The sequence below is a fragment of the Manacus vitellinus genome, unplaced genomic scaffold (genome assembly GCF_001715985.3).
Source record: "Manacus vitellinus isolate BGI_N305 unplaced genomic scaffold, ASM171598v3 scaffold_17_pilon, whole genome shotgun sequence".
Classification (NCBI taxonomy): domain Eukaryota; kingdom Metazoa; phylum Chordata; class Aves; order Passeriformes; family Pipridae; genus Manacus; species Manacus vitellinus.
The window spans coordinates 3014922-3036266 of NW_021939256.1; the positions used below are offsets into that span (position 1 = coordinate 3014922).

The 21345-nt window shown below is 38.8% G+C and overlaps 2 protein-coding genes across 9 annotated transcripts in view; one reads left to right on the forward strand and one right to left on the reverse strand.

The window, feature by feature from the left end:
* Positions 1-11366, forward strand: part of INVS (inversin) — a 95399-nt gene extending 84033 nt beyond the window's left edge. For 2 of the 8 annotated variants that reach the window (XM_029958937.1, XM_029958938.1), the window contains exons 15-17: positions 4874-5106; positions 6048-6128; positions 8944-11364. In XM_029958937.1, coding sequence (XP_029814797.1) covers positions 4874-5106; positions 6048-6128; positions 8944-9059 — 430 coding nt within the window. In that variant the 3' untranslated portion in view covers positions 9060-11364. Of the gene's footprint in view, positions 1-4873; positions 5107-6047; positions 6129-7470; positions 7726-7760; positions 8097-8943 lie in introns of those variants that run through there. The other 6 variants (XR_003915679.1, XM_018070029.2, XM_018070031.2 and 3 more) reach the window with 6 other exon arrangements.
* TEX10 (testis expressed 10) overlaps positions 10108-21345 on the reverse strand; it is a 51996-nt gene continuing 40758 nt past the window's right edge. Inside the window, exons 12-15 of the mRNA XM_018070028.2 lie at positions 14851-14931; positions 12197-12378; positions 11001-11211; positions 10108-10343 (exon numbers count right to left, since the gene is read on the reverse strand). Coding sequence (XP_017925517.1) covers positions 10230-10343; positions 11001-11211; positions 12197-12378; positions 14851-14931 — 588 coding nt within the window. The 3' untranslated portion in view covers positions 10108-10229. The remainder of the gene's footprint in view (positions 10344-11000; positions 11212-12196; positions 12379-14850; positions 14932-21345) is intronic.

Genomic DNA, 21345 nt, shown 5'->3' on the forward strand with positions numbered 1-21345 from the left:
CTCAGAAGGAGCTGACACTGCTATTACTAGGGAAGGGACACCAGACCAGACACCCTGTAGTCCAAGCTGGCAGTCATTACTAGGGGAAGGGATACCAGACCAAACACCCTGTAGTCCAGGCTGGCAGTCCATTTGTTCCTAAACTGAATTGTGGCCATTTAGACATTTGTGTTGGCTCAGTGAATACTTCTGTTTGCTCCAGCTCTTTTATTGATCAGTACAAGTATTCCCAAGCATAAGATTGGATTTATTGTCCAGTAATATTCCAGGTTATCTCTTCACTGTTGTTGGAATATAAAAGTTACACTGGCTTTTATGAGTACATGCCTATTCCACTGAAAAGTTAACATTTCGAACACACTATTCATATTTGAATGATTTTTTGGTGAATGAATTTTTTTGGTGAAAATTTCGACTTGTACAGTATCAGCTATTTCTGCACTTCTATCATCTTTGCTCTCTGTCTGCTATTTATACATCCAGTTTTGGGATCCCCAGTACAAGAAAGACATGGACCTCTTGGGAGCAAGTCCAGAGGAGGACCACAAAAATGGTCAGAGGGATGAAACACCTCTCCTGTGAAGACAGGCTGAGAGAATTGAGGTTGTTCAGCCTGGAGAAGAGAAGGCTCCAGGGACACCTGATTGCAGCTTTTGAATACATAAAGGGAGCTTGTAAGAAAGATGGAGAAAGACTTTTTAACTAAGACTTGTAGTGACAGGATGAGGGGCAACATTTCTAAACAAACAGAGGGAAAGATTAGATTGGACATAAGGAGGAAGTTTTTTAAGATGGGGGTGGTGAGGCACTGGAACAGCTTTCCCAGAGAGGTGGTAAATGCACCATCCCTGGAAACGTTTAAGTCAGGTTGGATGGGGCTCCAAGTTGAAGGTGTCCCTGCCCATGGAAGGAAGGGTGGACGAGATGGTCCTTAGAAGTCCCTTACAACCCAAACCATTCTGTGGTTCTGTGATTCCATGACATATTCCTCATGCCCACTCCAAACTGCAAAGCAAAACAGCAGCTTGTTCTCCAGAGTTTCACAACTTCTGCCAGTTGTGTCTCTCTGCTGCTTCCAAATGCTTTTTAAGCAGCTTGGTGTTGGCAATGCCCACCTTGGCCTTCTTTTTTTCATGCAGATCCTGACTTCTTGTCTTATGTGTTCAAATCCTTTGGATACCAAAAGCTAAAGTAAGTCAGGAGCAGGTTAGGAGAGTGTATGTACAAGTGATACTACTGCTACTGGAGGCTCTGCCGTTTTCATTTAACACTGATTTAAAATCCTTAGAGAAGGGTAGGCGCATGCCATAGCTTTAAGTCAAAGCAGAATGGTGTTTAGTGAGTGCTTGTGCAAATGTCCTCACAAGAATTGGGATCTAAAGCCTTGCATTAAGCTAACTTACCTGCACAGAAATCTGTATTCCATTTACACTTGCAACTATTAAAAGATTTTGGATGGATCTTTCTAAATGATCCACCTGCCCAAACAGCAACGGTGTGCTATCTCTCTAAAAAGTGCATGCACTTTACTAACACTCTGCATTTTGGAAATTGTGGGAACTAAAGATTGTTTAAATTACATTTGTTATTTAAAGAATTAATAAGGAAAAATAAATACATTTGCTCTGTTTGCAAAACTCATAGGACATTAATGAAGATCATAAGTTCTGCAAGACAGCAGGAGAGATTAGTTTGGCAGTTTTTCCATTACCATTTCATTACGTCTGTGGACAGTTTACTCTTACTAGAGCTTTGACGAAGTTCATAAAGTTTGCAGCAATATCACGATGCATTTATTTCAGTGAATGTTTTGATGCAGAACTGCTCATTGGACAGTGATGCTGAGGTGAGGGCACTACACTGTTATGAAGAACTAAGCTTCTGTCCTGCCTTCTCTCTCCCAAGCCCACTGGCCACAAGCTGTGCTGTCTTTTCTGCTTACACTTTCAAGCTCAACTTGTACTTTATAGTCTTGAGTGTTGTGAAACTCACATGGATGAAGAAAGTTGTGAAATTGGAGCAGATTTCCTCCTCCTGATTTCCATTACCATAACATTAATGTTTATTTTAGAAAAGAAGAGAGCTCTGCCTCTGCCTTTCAAGCAGAGTTCATATAGGCCTCAAAAAAAGAGGCAGTGTGGGTATTTTAGGGTATGGATCCCAAGTCAGATGGTGGCACATGTCTGCCAAGAAGTCATGGTTAATGTTTCCTGTTAGCTCACACTAGGCAGCTGTATGTGCTGACTTCTAATATGTTTGTTATTCTGAAATACCCAACTTCCCATCCACTGAACCCCAAATTACATTTCTTAAGCAGGTGCTTACTGTGTGGCTGTGCGTCCCACTTGGTCCCATGTTTCTCTTTTGGTTTCTCTTTTCTTCTACACATTGACAATGTGTAATTCTGCATTAGAAACATGACAAGTACATGCTTGAGTTCTGGAATTTCTCTAAATTAAAGTTAAATGCATTTTTTCACTCTGCAAATTTTATAGTCCTGTTTTACTTACTGAAAGTAAACATAACAACATAGTGGTACTGGTCTACTTAAGTATATTAAACTTGCCGTTCTCAGGAGAATGTTTCAATTCCCATATCTGAAAACTTCATAAATGTAGTTCTCAAAAGTGTATTCTAAGGTGTGTGGCTTGCCAAAGGTTAATTGCTTATCCTGCTCGTCCAGGCTTACGGATCCTGTGTCTGTCTTGCTCTCTCATGGGGGGCACTGAGGCCTGTACCATTCTCCAGGGTCCACAGTGAGTCAACAGAAGCTGGAAATAAGTTGGTTGTTGTCACTGTTGTTCTCCCACTGAAGTCAAGTAGAAGTTGTATTTTTTTATATATATTATTGCCATATGCATAACTCTGAGCAGCAATAATTTTTTACAGCTTCTGCAGCAGTGAATGTGAATACCATTTGCCAGCTTTGTCACTCTGCACATATATTCCACGTTTCTTTTATGTACAGAGGTTTTGTTGACTGAGCATTGGGTATTTTTGTAAGGCACCATGTCAGACTCATATTGCATCAAACTTGGTCCCATTCTTCTTTTTTTCTCAGCTGAATTAAAAATTGTGCACTTGCTCCAAAGATAACTGCCTACATCTTCTCAGTGTCAGGGCTGCAGTTGTTTTCTTGTTGCTAAAAACTACCAGAAGTTCTCTACAAACATGAAATCACAGCTGGGTGCAAAGGTGGACTGCCTGTGAATGGGTCATTTCCCGTATCAGCAAAGGCATCTGGCAGTAATTACTGAATTCCAAGAGAGTAGCTTAGTATTCTTTTCTGCTCAAGTATAAAACAGTTCCCCAGTTGCTTTTCCTGCAGCAGTATTCACTTAACCCATCCTTAGCTCAAGTTCTGTTAGGAAGTCTCTGCAATTGTGCTCCCTCTTCACTTTCTCTTTCTCTCTTACCCTGTTGAAAAGTTAAAAGTGACATGTTATTTAACAAAACTGGATAATTTTTTTTCTTCTATCTCTCAGTAGTGCTCCTGTTCTGAATTCATACAGTGCTTCTCAACTTGCAGGCATAGGTAAGATGCAGTTGATGCCTGCATTTGTTATGTATTTTAATGAGCTGCATAACAGTACACGCCTGAAATCTGAAGCTTCACTAAATTAAGATTAAATAGGTTTGCCTCACCCAGCGAATTTCACAGCGGTAATTTACTAAGCTTATTGAAAGTTTAAAATTATTTGGGCTGTAACTGAGCATATCATCCCCCTGTGGCATTCTATTGTGCTTTTATGTACATTTTGGTTTGTATATGGGTGCTGTTTTGTTTGAATTATACAGTTCATTGGCTTATAACATATATTTAAGTAACTTGTATTTAGTTGTGTTGTCTTTTGTTCTAATTTAGAACTTATTGCAGATGGAGCAACAGAAAAAAATTGCTCTTTATCTCTCCTTCCTCATTCTCTTTACTGGGACATTTTGAATGCCAGAGGGGATGACGATCGATGTGGTTTGGCCCCTTACCAAACACTTATACTTAATATTTTACAAGTGTTACTCAATGTTCATTTGTGACAGGTTTGTACTGGGAAGATTCAGAGTTAACTAATCAGGCCAACTAATTGATTTGTGAGTGTGAAATGCCAATATCCAATTGAATACTTATGTCCGATTCAAGGAAAGAAAACCAAAACAAACAGCTCCTTATTGCTGGTGCCATTTGCCACAGGAGTGTGAGGGGAGTGTGAAGAAGGACAGTCTGCCGCTGCCACTTGGCAGAGGGCTGTGACTGTGTGTCACAGACCAAAACAGCCAGGACAAGTCCGGGTCAGAAGACAGGGAGCCTTTGAAGGGAAGGGAAAAAACACAGATAGCTGAAAAAAAGGTGAGGCGAGCATCTTCAGAGGGGGGATGGAAAGCAGCTCAGTTTTCTGTAGAGGAAATGTGCAGTTGAACCCAGTGGAGGTAGACTTGGTTTATCTTTTGCACTGATTGACTGAGAACACAGAGTGGTGAGGCACACAAGAAAATCTGGTGTTACTAAGCTGTGAATATAGTGAAAATGAGGAAGCAGTATTGATTGTACTGTTATCATAAATATTTATAGTTTTTTCTTCTGCTAATTTTCTATTTATAAAGCAGTTGATAAGCTGATGTTGAAGCACTGTAACTTTTGATACCTGTAATGCCAGATCTTTACAAACTGTGTGAAATAATGGATGCATCCAAAATTGAACCCAGCTCCTACTTTTTCTTGTGAGCAAACATTTCTCATCCAAATGACTTGGCACATCAGTGGGAGTTCTGTTTTCCCAGTTACTCATGTAATCCACCATGTGAACTGATGCGTGGAAAGCACGGAAGTTAAAACAGGTCACCTAAAACAAGTGCTCTTCTCTTTTCTGCTCTCTAGTTACCAGCTAAGACAGGAGTTGTTTCAGCTTCTTAGTGCTAAGCGGCAGTGCAAGGAAGATGAAGACAAATGGAGACAAGAGACAGCTGCCTTCTTCATTCAGGTTGCTTGGAAGAAACAGCTGAACCATGGCCTTCTGAAATCAGTTCCTTCATGTAAAAATCTGAAATCTGTAAACAAAACCAGCTCAGCCATAAAAACCAGCAAGCAGTCTATCCTAAAGCAGATATATGGTAATTTTTACTATACTTTATTTTAAATAACTAAGTTTTTATCTTTTTAACAGAGTGTATTCATCTACTTGCTTTTTACCCAATTGCTAGGGATTTCAACTATTTATAAAAATTAGTCTTAATCTCAGGAGTTCTGGGTAATTTCGTTTCAGTTTCAGGTTAAAAAAACAAACATCAACTCTGTGATTTAAAATGGCTTCTGCTAAAGCATTATTCCAGCACAGGTCTTGAGCAACCAAATAATTCCGTTGCCAGAGCTGCTCACATATATCAATGTGGAAACAGAACAAAGCAGTTAAACTGGGGATAGCAGACTGTATCCATGCAGCGTGGCTATCTGGATCCTGGTTTCATTTTTTTTAAGCATTATTTTAAACTTTGGTTTGTGCTGTTTTTAAAATATTTCCATTTGAAGAGTATGTTCACGTTTGAACATAAGTGGTCTTTATGGAAAGACTGTCTTTTATAGTGACTCTGCACTGCTTTGCATTGTGCCTGAATGTGCACAGTGCAAAGGAATGCATCTTGAAGAAAGGGTAGAGGAAAGCATTGCTTTTAGACCTTGAGTTCCTTTACAATGTGGGTCACTGATGGAGTAAGGATATGCAAAGTATAAGTACTTTACCAGGTGGAAAGTTACTTCTATCATGGCTCTGTAGCTTAGATAGCGAAAAAGGATAACATAAATAAAGCTAATAGATTTATTTTCCTTTCCCCCCCTTTTTTTAATAACAACCCCAAGAGGTATTTTAACCTTACTTAAATTTCAGTTGTGGTTGTCACAATTTTCTATTATATAGAACGTCTCATGAGTTTCCTCATCAGAAATTAGAATAATTTTTAGGATAAAACAATGCTGTAGCTTATCGAAATAGTTTGTAGCTTTACATAACCATGTTTATGTGAATAAACACAGAGCTGTTCATATTGTTTGTTTAAAGGGCGTTCTCAGGAAGGCAAAGTGTTCCAGTCAACAAGATCTCCTTCTAAGCTGAAATTTTCTGATGTGCAGCTGGTCTCAGGTAGGACACATCCATTTTAAGAATACTTTAATGTTTATATATACAAGATTGGTTTCTTCTTAGAAAAGAAAAAGATCTGCTCAAGGACTGGGCTCTCCTTTCAAAATACGACCAAACTGTTGTGATTGTATGCTCTTTCTTTCACTAGTTTTGGACTTAGTTGAGCACTGCACTTTTATTCTTATGTCAAAACATTTAGATGAAAACCTGTTTTCATTGGGCTATTACTAGGAAAGACCTTAATATAATGGACTTTTACAGTGCTAAGGCAGATAACATTCACCTGTGGTTAAAACTGCTGACAGATGTTCATACTTGGGTTCAGCAGCACAAATATTTACTAGTCCTGTAGAACTAAAGAATGCTACATGTACCAAGAATTTACACACCTGTTTTTTACAAATACATGCTTTAATGCAGAGATGACAACTTGAAAATCCAAAGCTACTCATCTGATCTCTGCCCTTTCTTTTAAAATGTCATAATGGGGATCCTGTGCTGGGCATAGAGCTTTGGTCATTTCATAGAATTTTGTTTGCAGTTAAGTTTCAAGGCTCTAACAAAATCATGCATTTATTTTTCTCCTTAATTCAGAAGCCACGTTGTCATTACCAGGTCTGTTTGCAACTGCAGTGTTATGTCTGGAACTGGTATCAGGGCAGTAGGGTTGGCACAATCAGGACTGTCAAGCCATGCTGGCAGACATAAGGGGCTGCACCATGTGAAACAGAATGGTGTCAAAGAACTAAGATTGTAAAGGTATTATTGGGGTCATTAAAGGCTGGAACTTTCATGCGTGTGGTATTAATTGACAGCTGGCTTAAAAAATTAAGCTATATGATCATCTCTCCTACTACTTCTTTACTAAATGCCATTTTTAAGACTTTTTCAAGTGTATTATGTGCTTACTTGGGGTTGGGAGGTATAGTAATGTTAGTGCTTCACCATGTCAAGATTTAGAGCCTTGTTGGGCATTTGGTGTTCATGGCTGTACTACACGTGGCTCAGAGGCAGGTCACAGCTAGACAGGAACTAAGCAAGCACTTCAAGGAGACAGTAGTTCAGGTAATTTGCAAAAGGAAGTAAAATACATTTTCCAACTAGTTTAACAAAACTGTGAAGTCAGAAGGAAATCCAACAGTGGACCTATCCTTGAGTTTGTTAGAACTGTAGGTGAGTTTCTGACTCACTAAGAGACAGAGGCTTTTTTCTTTCACTGAGAACTGTTTTAATTAAGAGGCATGACCAGACAGGTGTTTGATTGCCACCTCTTCATGCAGATATGAATCTAAATTTTAAAAGAGCTTTAGCAAATAATGCTTCTTTTCGTTTAACTTTTCAGGACAACAGATCTCCCTGTCTTCTGAAATAAAAAGGCTTTCTTTTGAGGCTTGAGTGTCCTTTGCTTTGATAACTTGGTGACGAATAGGATAGTGATAGGAACTCTGCCCAGTTCCTTTAGAACACTACCTACTTTTATTCACCTAATAGGAGCTCAGGGAACTTTAGCCCTTACTTAAAAGACAATAACATGTTTTTCATCTGACTGCCTTTGTGCATGACAACATTACGTTTGTTGGAAAAGTTCAGAGCTGTCAGTGGCTAATGCCAGATACTCCATTTCTGACGTAGGTGCCTGGAGTAGGTCAGAATGGACTGTTCAGTTTGATTCTTCTCTTGCAGAAGGTACATCTGGGAAGGTGAAGACTGACTGTCAGCTCTAGCTTTAATGTTCATATAGGTAATGGAAAAAGTGTGCGGTGACAAATCTCTACCAAACTCAGTCAAACACTTCGGAAGGGGGGATATGCAGAAGGTATTCAAAGGAAATGTACGAATAAGTAAGGCAGGCAGCAGGTGACAGGTGGAAAAGGAGCATGCAACAGGATATACAGATAATGGATAGGTACTTCAGAATATTCCAGCAACTAGGGCCTTTTAGATTGTTACCATTAAAACATTTCAGAACCTGGAATTTGTTCCCTTTTGTGGTTTTTTGGTTTTGTTTTTTTAAAATTTATTAAATAGATGTCTTGTGTCAATTTAGCAAATGGTAAAGAGTCTGTCTGCAGCAGGCCAGACAGCCTGGTTTTCTGGTTTCACTGTGGACATTAAAGCATCTTCAGAGTTGTAAAGAAGGACGTTTTGCAACTCTTGGCATTAGAAAGAAGTCCTTAAAGTGCGCTGGGTTCACACCCTCAATGAAACATTCAGATTTAGAAGGACCGTGGCTAGAAGGGGATAAAGCACTGAAATTTAGCCTCAAAACATTTACAAAACTGGGAAGGGAAAACATGCATATTATTTGAAGCAGATTGCAGGAAATAAAAACATTGCATGAGCCCAGACATTCAGCCAGACTCAAACCTGAGGAAAATGGTCAGATGACATTGACTCTTGCTTTCTAATAATTCAAAGAGCACTTGCTTTAACCCTGGCCTGGTTTCCCCTACTTTCTAGAAATGGCCCACCTAATGTTGCTAAATATTGCTCAACAAAATTTCTTGCTGCTCTTCAACAAACTCAGCCAAGAGCAGTGTGTTAGTCTGGAAGCCTTCATTCATTTATGAGGGTAAATGTGGAGTTAAGCTCCCCCACTACAGGTTGCTGAAGTCCAACACACGCAGCAGCAGTGTTCTGTGCAAGCTGTACCGGGTGCCACAGAAACCAAACTATTCACAGGCAGTCAGCAGTGAGATGCCAGGAAAAAAGGGCATGTTCAGTAGATTCACTGTTTATGAAATCTAGAATGCAGTGCAGATGAAACTTTTCATCCTCTGGAATCACTCATCAAAACCATTTTGTTCTTTTACAGTAAACAACCTACAGTGTGTTAATTTGCTGGAGAACATGGGAAAATCAAAACAATTTTCATACAACATGAGACCAACCACTGCAGCAAAATCAAAAAATACAAGACTCAAGCACTAAGCAAAACCAAATGTTTGGAATTTAAAATCCATTCCAGTACAATTGTTATCTTTCATAATGTATAAGCCATCTACGACATATGAAACTTGAACACATTTTCAGTTTTGTATTATCTCAGTATTACATGCCAAGCAGACTTCTAAGGAGTTGGAGTAATTTTGTGTACAAATTAGTTTTTAAATGCAACTGTTAATTTCTTTACCAACACAGGATGAAATCTGAATTGCATTTGGAAACAGAAAATGAAGCACTAAGCCCAGCATTACAATAACCTTGCAGGGGCAACCAAAGCTTTCCATTGTAAAAAAAATAGGAATGTTAATTGTGTTCAAACACAGTTTGGAAAGAGAAGGAAAATGTACTAAAGCTCTAGCAGTTCTGAAAGACTGCTGTATTACTTCACCTCCAATTTATTACATTAATTTCAAAATCCAAACAGGAATGGAAGAACAGCCTTCATGCTCCACTTCTGTACTAAAGAAACAATTGTTTTTAGCTAACTATGGATTTGGAGGGAAAAGCAGATGTTGACATAAAACACTGAGTAAATAAATTGCTTTCACAACCTATGGAAACTATCAGAGGTGCATTTTCTACTCTTTAAGATTATCACCAATTTTTTTAATAACTATTTTTCTACATGCATGAAAAGAATTTCTACAGAAAGCAAAAAAAAAAAAAAAAGGATCCTGTTCTAGGAAAAAAAAATAGTTCTTTTAATAGTTTTGCAGCTGCCATAGTGTACAGTATTTACCTTGCACAAAGTATTTAAAAAATATGAACTCAGTAAAAATAAAAAATGTTACCCTAGTTTCAAAGTATATTGTTTTCTATTTTTTCTTCTACTTAGTATTACATAACTCTGAGTTTTTTTAATATGATGCTTCAAAATAACAGATGACCAGATTCAATATAACTCTGTTTCTCTGCAAGCACTTAAGCTTCAAGGAGACTGGATTTTCTTTAACACCCCTCACTGTGGTCACCACATCTATTAAAACACCTTCCAGTAACATCTACTTGCTTGAAAAGACAGGCAATAGAGGTATGCAGTTCTCTGTAAAATTTTTATTGTTTCACTTACAAAAAAATTGACAAGCTTTGTTCCAACATCTTCCATTCAAAACTAAATAGAAGTAAATGCTTTACAATAAATGCAGTTCGACCTCTTTAATATACCGCGTTCATAGGGCCAGGTGTCTGGGGATGAGAGGCAAGGTAGATGTTGAAACAGTAATGGAGGTCTGTTAGCCACTGCTCTTGAACTTCACCGCTCTTCAGTGTCTACGAAGAAGGAGAAAAAAAGGTAAAACTTGCAAAACTTTGCTTTGTTTTTACAGTTAATCAGGTGTGCTGTTAAAGGTACAAGAACAGCCTTGTTCCCCTGCACACAGTGACACTGTTCTCCTCATTTAAATATTTCAACGTGGTACGTCTCTTAAAGCCCAAATAATAAAGTGTTATGACTGGGTACACTAAGTCAGTGTTACATTATCAAGCGTGTGAATTACACCAGATGTGCTTTCCTTACTCTTAATTAGAGTGATTCACTTACTTCCCCATTCTGCAATTTATAGGCAATTAAAATGCAAATGAGCGTGGTTCTACTAATGCAGGAGAGCTCACTAACCCAGTCTACAGGAGAACTGCTACCGACAGATCAATGTAGCCCATGGCCCAGTAACTGACTCTTCTCAGCATTTGTAAGTGGTTAAAAATACCCAACAGCAAACCCAACCCACCCATGGTGGAACATCACAAGAACTGACTGTGGGATTTTCAACACTAAAGGAAACCAAACTTGCAAGTTGAAGAACTTGCATCATAATCTCTCACATGTGCTTCCACCACTACTGTTTTGTTTAAAGTATCTTCTTCAACATTTGCGATAATTTTAAAAAATAAACATTATGTATATGCAGTCTCTGGCAAGTTTCATACCATGATGTCCTTGATGATCTGTTGCACCAGAAACTCGTTTGTGATCATATGGCTCCTGAGCTGACCGTGTTGCATTAGTAAGCGAAGCAACTGAGCAACAACAGGCAGTTCTTCCCGACAGATCCTGCTCACTTGCAGGCTTTGCAGCATCAGCCTCAGTAATCGTGGCAGGAGTGCTAATGCAGATATACACGATCCCCACAGCATATCCCTGAGAGGAAAGCAGAATAAAAATTGAAATGACTGAGGATATATATTTCAAGGATGCTGCTGTGAACTGGCTGCATGGCTGTCTAAGGAAATGTGCTGCTGTGAATTCAATCATGCCAGCTGCCTTCACCCGTATTGGTAGCAAAGCAGAAAACTTGTACCAGAAAATGCTGGATTTTAAAATATTCCAAAATTATGTACAGCACTGGAAAAAAAACCCAAACAAAAACAAGGTCCAGCCCTGGAGCTACAAATGTTGCTGAAGTTCTTGCACAGTGTAATTTCTGCTTGACGCAGCTGGGAAGACGTTTTTGGTTCAGTCATTGTTCAGGTACACTTGAATCTTTGTTTAAGATTCATAAGAAATTAAAGTACTCAGATTTTTGTGATATGCAAGTCATTAAATACAGTACGTGAAGGAGGATTATGGCTCTAAGTGCATGTCTTTTCAGGAAGCTTGAAACAACTTTCCTATATATGGAAAAAACTGAAGTTTAACTTGTTTAAAGACATTTCCGCTTTTCAGGTAAACTTATTTGAATCTGTTATCTGTAGCTTTTGGGTTCTTTTTAAGTCAAATGGATTTGCAGTCTACGTAATGATGCCTGAGAAGTTTGTTGAAGCTGAAACATCAGGTCACTAAAGAGTACAGGCTTATAAAGCTAAATCTTTGCAGTGTTTTTAAATGTATCTAATGAAAATAAGGCTAAAGATTAAGGTATAAATGTCCACCTTTCTAAAGTCAGGATGGTTCTGACATCTAAGTAGAACAACAGAAGATGAAACCTTCTTCAGTTATCGTTTTAAGTAATTCCAGCTAACTTCGTAGCTGTCTTTCTTATATCCAAGTACTGTTTTGAAGTAAGCAAAAGATAGGAAAATAAACTCGGGGGGGGGAAGCAAGGGGTGGTATCCTTTCATTTTACATCTTTAAATACTTGTAGCTGCAAAGACAGAGGCAATTAACATGGTAAGAGCAGCTTTACCTTTTCTGTAGATGTTCTGCATCCTCTTTGTCTAAAGTTAGCAGAAAGTACAGAAGACTGTAACAACAAGAGGCCAAGAACTTATGCAGGTTTTCACTTATAATGCAGGCTTGATCCAAGAGCTTATTTATGGCACATAGAACAGATCCAGCTGTGCTATCAGGTATTACAACCAATCCAACCTGTATAAAACAAAACAAAAAAACCAACCCCAAGTTTATCACTTTATATACAAGTTTTTTTGCAGGGATACAAACATGCTTAGAGCTGAATGAACCTCTTTCCTACCATGACATGTATTACTTGGTTTCTCTTCAAGTTCTACATACCACTGCATTTTTTCAAATCCCTGTTTTCCCAAGAAATTGCCACCCATACCAACAGAAGGTCAAATTGACATCTTCATTCCATCCCCTTTAAAGAAGCACTCATCTCAAACATACTTAAAAAACACAGCATTGCTTTAAGCCTTGCTCTGAATGACAGTGCAGGCTCAAACAATCTTCTGGGCAGAACAGGTCTTTCCTTTTAAGCATATATCATGGGACAGGGCATCCCTTCCATGTCTTGAAATGGCAGTGAGCAGCCACTGAGGTAGAAGGAAACTCTGATTTACACTACAGAAAGCAAAGCTTCTACCAGATTGTCATCAGGGTGAGTATCCTTTGAAATCCAACAGGAGCATTAGGAACTGAGATAAATTAAAGCTAATGAAATATATGGTGAGCACATGGCTGGGGTGATGCTCTTCTGTTGTCAAAAAGAGAACATCATCTTGAGTAAGGATTTTATAGGCATGATAAATAATTTAGAAAAAATTCTTTTTTGGGTAGAGGCAGTGAATTAGAAAGCAGTTTAAATTTTGAAGTGCTATGGAATAAGTACCCTTAATTTTTGTCCCATAAAGCCATTAAAAAAAAAAAATTCATGCATTGCTAGTGTGGCACCATTTTCCATTAAAAAACTATTAAGGAATTTTAGAGTAGTCTGACTTGCTCACCTGCAAGTACACTGTTTTAAGCTGACAGAGGCAGTTGGTTTACTTAACAAGGTCACCTGTTTCTTTTAGAAATGTTTAAAAAAAAGATCAAAGTACAAGCTACAGAAATGTGACATGTATTTCATTCGTACAATTACTTGTGAGAGGTAAAAGATAAAAGAACAACTATGGGTTCAAACTTTTATATCGTTCCAGCCTAAGAGACTGGGTATATTTCAAGGCCATGAGTGCAGATCCCTGTCCCAAGCTGACCCTTCCCCAGCCAGGTGCAGAGGCAGGAGAACGATGGTGTTCCTGTGTGACACAAGTGGACCAGAGCTGAAGACCCTGCTGAACACTACAGGACACTGAGGCACTAAATAGTAAAAACTAATAATGATGTTCCTGGCCAAATAGGAAAAAATGACAGCAAGCTAGATCAATGTCTACATGTAAAGAAAGCATCCTGAAGATCAGATGAGCCAACACTGCTGATGAAATGTGTTAGGCAGCCAGTCTGGAAGATGATGTGGACACAGATGTTTTAATTTACACAAATCCAGTACATGAGGCTGCTCAAATAAGTTCCTATGGAGGATGTTGCCTACACGGTGCCTTTCCTCCCTGTTGGGTGTCAGCAGCCAGTTAAGAGATCTTGGGTAGCAGTCTTGTCAACTGTAAAAACCCACTTAACTGTTTGCTCTCAAAGGGTCAGAGCAGTAGAACACATAAGCCTATTTAAAAGTTAATTTAAGTCAACACCATTCCCAAAAATCCAGACTATGGTTATAGGTAAACCACTCCCTATGGAAGCTTTGGTCTAGTAACTTCTCAGAAGAGCTCCATACATGGGGAACTGCAGACACTTCTTAGGTTGTAGAACCACTGTGACAGGAGGGCAGAGGCAGACCCTGTGGTCCTCCCTCTCATCAGGCAGCATCACAGATTACTGCAAATCTTGTCACCCAGCTCTGGCTTTGCCATCCTCATCCTCAGCTCAGGGAGTGTTCAGGATTAGAAAGAGAAGACAGACTGAAAAACTCACAGAATCACAGAGTGGGTCAGGTTGGGAGAGACCACAGTGGGTCATCTGGTCCAACCTCCCTGCTCAAGCAGCGTCATCCTAAAGCACATGGCACAGGACTGAGTCCAGATGGTTCTTGAGTATCTCCAGTGAGGGAGACTCCACAACCTCTCCGGGCAACCTGTTCCAGTGCACGATCACTCACACAGTAAAGAAGTTCTTCCTTATGTTCCAGTGGCACTCCCTATACATCAGTTTCTGCCCGTTGCCTCTTGTCTTGTTGCTTGGCACCACCGAGAAGAGCCTGGATTCATCCTCTTGATACCCTCCCTTTAGATACTTACATACACTGATGAGGTAAAAAATTAATCTAAAGCTGCTAGTCACTCTTTTGAAAAGCAAACCAAATGAAGAAGCATTTAATTTTGAAAACAAGCTGAAGTATTCAGAAATCTGAGCAAAACCATCCATATACGTTTGGATACCAACAGTTATTAGATATTTTTTAAAGTCTTCCTAATCTTGTTGAAAACTTTTAAAAATACTGAAATTATACATGAAATACATGGAATAGCGGATTACAGGGTTAATGAGACCGTTAGCAAATTTATCCCAAGGAAGTTTTAACCTAGAAGATAAACCGGTACTTACCAGATATTTACAGATGCCAGTCTGGAGAATGTCAAAACACTGACTTTGTGAAGGTATAGTGGACAGGCTGTGGCAGACCATCTGTTTTAATAAAACAAAATTATATTTAAGGACTCAAAATGCAACCACCAGTCATTCACTGTGCAGTTATACTTTGCTGACAGACCTAAATCCAAAGTACCTATGGGGACACATAGCAGCTTTGTCTCAAAGTAACTGATTCTTCACAGTGTGTAAGAGTAACACTGTCAACATAAACTGTTCATTATTTAAAGAGATGATGATCTGCACTATTATTTTCGGGAGAGGCTTTCTGCATTTTACCTGTGTGACAGAAGACAAAAAAATATTCTATCTGGCTACACAAAGCCTCCAAATGCCTTTCTTTGGAGGTGAAGAATTTCAGAAAACAACTTTCCAAATAACTTCATGAAGCATGAAACAGAAGAATCACAGTGAAACAGGACAGAAAAATAATATAACAAAGAAGAACGTAGCAAAGATCCATTTCCAACTTATTTTCCAGTACATTCCCAAAAATGTCATGTTCAGAAAAGGATACAAAATGTAATACAAGGGAAATCCTGTTTTATAAACTGCCAAAGACTTTCTGGTGCTTATATAATCAGGCAAACTATCATAAAAACTACTATAAAAACTACCTTTAAATGCATTATTGTCTCGTGGATTGGGTAAAAAAAATCAGAGCTCTAGCAGAATTGCTGTTAAGCTGTACTGCAATCCTTGGCAGATGGCTTTCGCTGTTCCTCTTTTTCTTCCCATCTATTCCAATAATTTGCAAACTAGTCGAGAGCTTGGGTGTCCTCTCTCTGTTCACATTCACTGCTCATCCCACCAGTGTCAACTGCAGCTCCCAGAGAGCCAAGGTGCACAGCACAAGTGCATTATTAGGCCATTAGCAATCGTGCTGTCTTCCTAAGGACAAGGAAGATGGAAGAGCCAATACATGAGGAATGGAATCTTCTGTTTGTGCTTATAGAAAATAGCACGATCAGATGTTTAAGGGACTTAAGGAATTTAAGTCCAAGAGTTTTACAAATATCTTGACTAAGCAAAATGCATTCCTCAAAGATACCTCACTGACTGAAGGACAATCCAAAGAACTTTCACAAAATGGTCTGACCCAAGGGGGTTAAATTCTGTGATACTGTCCTGGTTTTCAGGCTTAAGTTGAATCGGCAGGTCAAGACACTGAAGCAAGAGATAACGACAAAACAAAAAACATCACCCGTGCCATGTCAAAAATGATAGTACACAACATTTCCAGCTCAAGAAAAGTTAGGGAAAGAACAGCTAGCTCAAGTCCTGTGGTATGAAAACTCAACCCTAACCAATGTGGATGCCAGTGGTTGTTTAATCAGAAATGGCCAAGCAGCAGCATTTGTGGTGATATAAAAGTGCACTCAGCTTTCTTCAGAATTACATGCCAAACCCGCTTTTAGCCCTGTTTAAGCTGGCCAAATTCAGGAGACCCTTTACACATCTGCCTGGTGGAACATAATACTGTAGGGCTTTCAGGACATTGCTTGTGTTAATGAGCATTAAAGGTGTAATGCAACTGTTTTGTTTGACTAGTAGGACTATTTAAAAGACAATTTTATAGATACTCTTGCACCGAATACCTGTACTTTACATTTATTTTATAATGAAATAATATTATTAAAACTGAGTACTCCATCCTAAATATAAGTAGGGCTTCTGTACACTGCAATTTGAAAGTGATAAAATATTAAGTACCCTGGAATATTCCCAAGAAATGCACTCAAAACATCTGTGTATTAGCATTGTCAAGGAATAAAGTCAAGCTGTGACAGAGGTTACTACTGGGGATTGTCATGTCAAGGACAAATTCTGATGCCAATCTGACCTAGCATTTTAATGAGCAACACTTACACAAAAGGTAAAGCTGCACTGATGGAATCTGTTGGCTGACAGCTCAAGGCTGAGAAACCCTGCCAAGGCAGGAGGACTGGACTAACCTACAGAAAAGATTGCAGGGATTTGATGAATAACAGCTACAGAAAAAAATTCAGTGAAACAAAAGTGGTGGGTCATGTGCTTGGAGACTAATAAAAACTTCTGCATGCAGCTATGAGTTTTAACACTTGGAAACGAGGAGAAAGTTCTGTGAGTAACAACCGACCATGAAATGATATAAACATGAAATGGGCAAATGTCACTTCAAGGAGGTAAAGATAATCCCTATAGAAGTGATCAGACAGAATAAGGATCATCTGTTCAATACCATTTTGTAACATCCTACTTAGAATTAGACTATTTCTGACATACTATGCAGAATAGGAGTCACTCACTTTCAAGAAAGGCAAATTCAAACCAAACAGACATAGAAAAATTGCACAAAGAGAGTTCCTGTCTTACAGGTATTACTTAAAAATACAACAAAGTGGTGAAAACTACTTCAGGAAGACAAATATAAGCAAGCAGTAAGAAAATATAACAATGATCATAGCTGGCTGGGAATGCAGATGAGATGGAAATTGGGAAGGACGGTTAGAAAGGGGAAAATGCAGGAGACATTTGTTGCTCATAAAACAGAGCTTAGGCAGTTTATAAATGGGGTTTGCCATAGGCTTGTGAGCATGTCACATTAGACACAGTATGCCAGAGACATCCCTTTTAATTCAATACATACCCACAAGAGGTCAACAAACTAAAGACCTTGAAGACAAATCCACCAGGCCCACCCAGCAATCTACAGTTTCATTATTAATAAAACCATTATTAATAATTCACCCTTAGGACTACGTCCCTAGAACAATCCTACCAGTCCACTGAGGTTCTCCCTGAGATGACAAGTTGTAGGAGTATTTCACTACAGGTACAATTCACTGACACTCAATATTCTTCCCGAATTGGCAAAGAAAATGGGCACCATACTACTGAAGAACAGCATACTTGCTTGGAAGAATTGTGGTAAAGTGCAAGTTAATTTTTCAACCTTTTAGATCTTTCTGATTCTCAAAATAGCACCACCATTCCCTATATCCAGTTCTGTTTTCCTGTGATTAAGTGGGAGTGGCAAGTCTTTTCAATTCCATAAATTAAATCCTGCTTGAAATGGCTTTCATACCAAATGCCTCTTATAAAAAGTGAAACTGAAACGTTTCTAGACATGAAATGAAAAGAAAAGAAAACTTGATTATCACATGAAAATTAGTATTTTCCCTGACAATTTATTTTCCTTAGGCAAGGTTTTGCATGATATTTAATTTCCATAATAAAATGTCACAGCTGATTCATTATATTACATTTGATTAGCATTTATCACATTTTTGGCGTATTCATAGATTGGTTTTGGATCAAAGCCAGAGTAGTTTTGTTTCAGAGCATTGCTGAAGTGAATGGATTGAGAGCGAGCATTTCTGATCAGGGAGGGGTGGCTTTGGCTTGTTGGGGTTTTTTTTAACTTTTTAATTCTGTTTGAATGTCCACTTGAATAGATTAACCCAAAGTAAAGCATTCTTTTAAATACAGGGATTATCTGTTAACATTATGCAGCAAATGCTACAGGCTCCGTAATCCACTGGCAGGTTTTCAAACCAAACCTTACTGATCAGATAAACCCAACTACCCAGCACACTCACGAGCCACACAACTACCACAGCAGGTTCCCTTCTAGTGCTTTGGGAAATCAGTACTACATAGGCCTCCTTGCCTGCCACACCAAAGACATACTTCAACAGCAGCCAACTAAAACAGAGAATTTAAAAAAAAGAAAGAAAGAAAGAAAGAAAGAAAGAAAGAAAGAAAAGGTTGGAAAGGCAGCCCAGGAGCACAGCATGCCCCAGGCTTTTTGGAGATCCTAACAAGCATTTTTGCTACTGACAGCCACCCTAACTGACTGTTAACCCAATCTCAAACAGGTTTTTTCCATAACTCTAATGTAGAATCAGAAGAATTCATTAGTAATATGCTCTCAACTCCAAAAGACAGAGTTGGGGTGACCCAAGGAATCCCAGTCTCAATCTGAGCCCTCACAACAGGGCTGATGAACCTGATGAACCAAGACTATAATGTTTTTTTCATTGCTGAACTGTTCCCGTTCCCTCAATGCTTCCCATAACATGACAGAATCCTGATTCGTAAAGTCTCAAGGGAACTATTTATCAGTAACTCTCCAGGGAAAATCTGCATATTATTTCAAGCTTAATCATGTGCAAAGTACTATTTTTTCAAAGAAAAATACTCATCTTCCTCTGAAGACACACACAAGCGTGAGCACACAGAGGAACCCAAGAAAGCAGGAAAGATAATGGATCGAGTATTTTAGCCAGCCACTGTGTGGAGTCAGACCAAAGGCAGTTCAGACTCCCAGAGAAGTGATTGTATTAAAAAAGAAAGTTGGCACATACTAGACACTAAATCCTAATGTGAACTTTAAAATATATTTTTCAATTCACATTGACATGGACCTCCAACATGGGTAAGTAAAAAGTAACAGGCTGTTCTGCAGTCAATTCCCAAGCCCTTGTGAAATGACTGTTTGGAGTGGGACTCTATGCAGTGTAACATGTTACTGCGGAGCGTAGAAAACGAGAAGTTTTCAGGTGATGGGGCAGGCAATGAAGCTTGTTGTCTGAAGCTTGGCCAGCTTCCCCTGAAGCACCCTAGCTTATCAGACAGTGTACTCCCTTGACAGGTGCTGCTTCTCTTTCTGAAATAAATTGATTTGACAGGGCAATATTAACAGTGCCCTGAGTTGTTGAGAAAGCTGCATACAACAAGAGATCTTTGTTCATCTGCCTTGGGTAAGCTCACAGGGGCGGATGTGAAAGGTATTCCTGATTCACTGACTCCAGAAAAAAAGAAGTATAAAAAAAACTATAAAAAACCCACATGAAAACTCCCCACATTCATAATAAAACAAAATAAAACCTAAGTTAATAAAAGAAAAAGCCAAAAAGAAGGAAGAGAGACTGCAGAAGAATATTACATAGGCAAGTAACAGAAAAAAAAAAACCACTATGGTGCTAATTTTACATTCAGGGCAGCAAAATGGGATTACAAAAACTTACTTAAGAATTACAAATGCTTAAAAACATGTGTAGCATCCCACATGTTGATAGAGTACATATTTCCAAAGACTTAGGATTATGAGACACACTTCATGTCCTCCTGCTGGCTCAGAAACACCACTGGACACGAATATATGAGTTGCAATCACCCCTGCTCACTCCTGTGCAACAATGTGATCAAGTGTTGCAATCTGGGTACCAGCAAGATTTGGTGTCAGGAGGCAGAGAACTATGGGCTGGAGACAATCCCACTGGCTCACTAAGTGAGGGGGATTCCTGAAATACTATTATCAGCAAAACCAGGTTTTATGCTCAACAGTTAATGTGCTATCCAGGAGCAGACAAAGCCATACCTGAAAAACAGCACAGGTCTGGTTCTCTTCTCAGAGCCACCTTACTAACAAAATTCAGAGAAAGGACACCACAAAACAGCTTTGCTACCCAAGAAGCTTTTGTTTCATCCTCCTGCAGCCATAATAAAGCCCTTCTTTCACAGCTCTGCAGCTTCCTCACAACTATAAAATGTCACCATGGCCAACAGTTCCTCCTCTGGATCTCTCTTTGTCAGACCATGTGCAGAACAATCAAAGGAACATCTGATGTACAGGTCTCCAAACTCACCTGCCTGCCCCTTCTCCAAACGAAAGGGCTTGAAAACATGGAAAACCCTACACTTAGCTCTTGTCCCACAACACCTGTCTTTTTGAGCAAATTTAGTTTAGGTATCAAAAGCCAGGATGTGAATATAAAGCACAATGCACAGTAACTGTGCAGATGCTAATTCACATTAGTTACATGCAGTAACACGTGAGCTCCCGGCTCTAAGATATCACAGGATATGCTGGAAGTATATGATGCAGGTACAGTGGAGCGCTGGCCTGAAGATCAAGTTAGACTTTCTAGGAGTTTGTGTTTTACTGTTTGGGTTTTATTGGTGGGGGCTATTTTAGGTGGATTTTTATTTGGTTTGGGTTTAAGTTTTATGTCTTAAGAAAACTATGGAGGAGACCTTTGAAAAAGAGCTTTATTAATTTATTAAAGGCATTACCTAAATAATTTCTGTTTCTTTGGACTTTGCGTTACCTTTCAAGAAAAAAATTATTTTCATTTCTAAACATTAAACTTTGGATAGGATGCAGTTTACAAAACACTAGTGGGTTTATATGGAATTTCTAAATTCTCCTTAAAGAGGTTTAAAATTATAGCATATTCCTAGTTTAGAAGGAATATAATTTAAAAGGAAGTTAATTTACCCTCAGCTGCTTTTTCTACCCAACGAAACTCTAACCTGGAAATCTCAATAAAGACAACAAGTTGAAATCTTTCAGGAACTTCAACTCAAAACCTATATGTTAAAAATTCAGTGTGCTTTTTTAAGCATTAATCTCTGCATGAAGTCAAGCTACAGCACTGCAACACCACCATTGACTTCAAGACA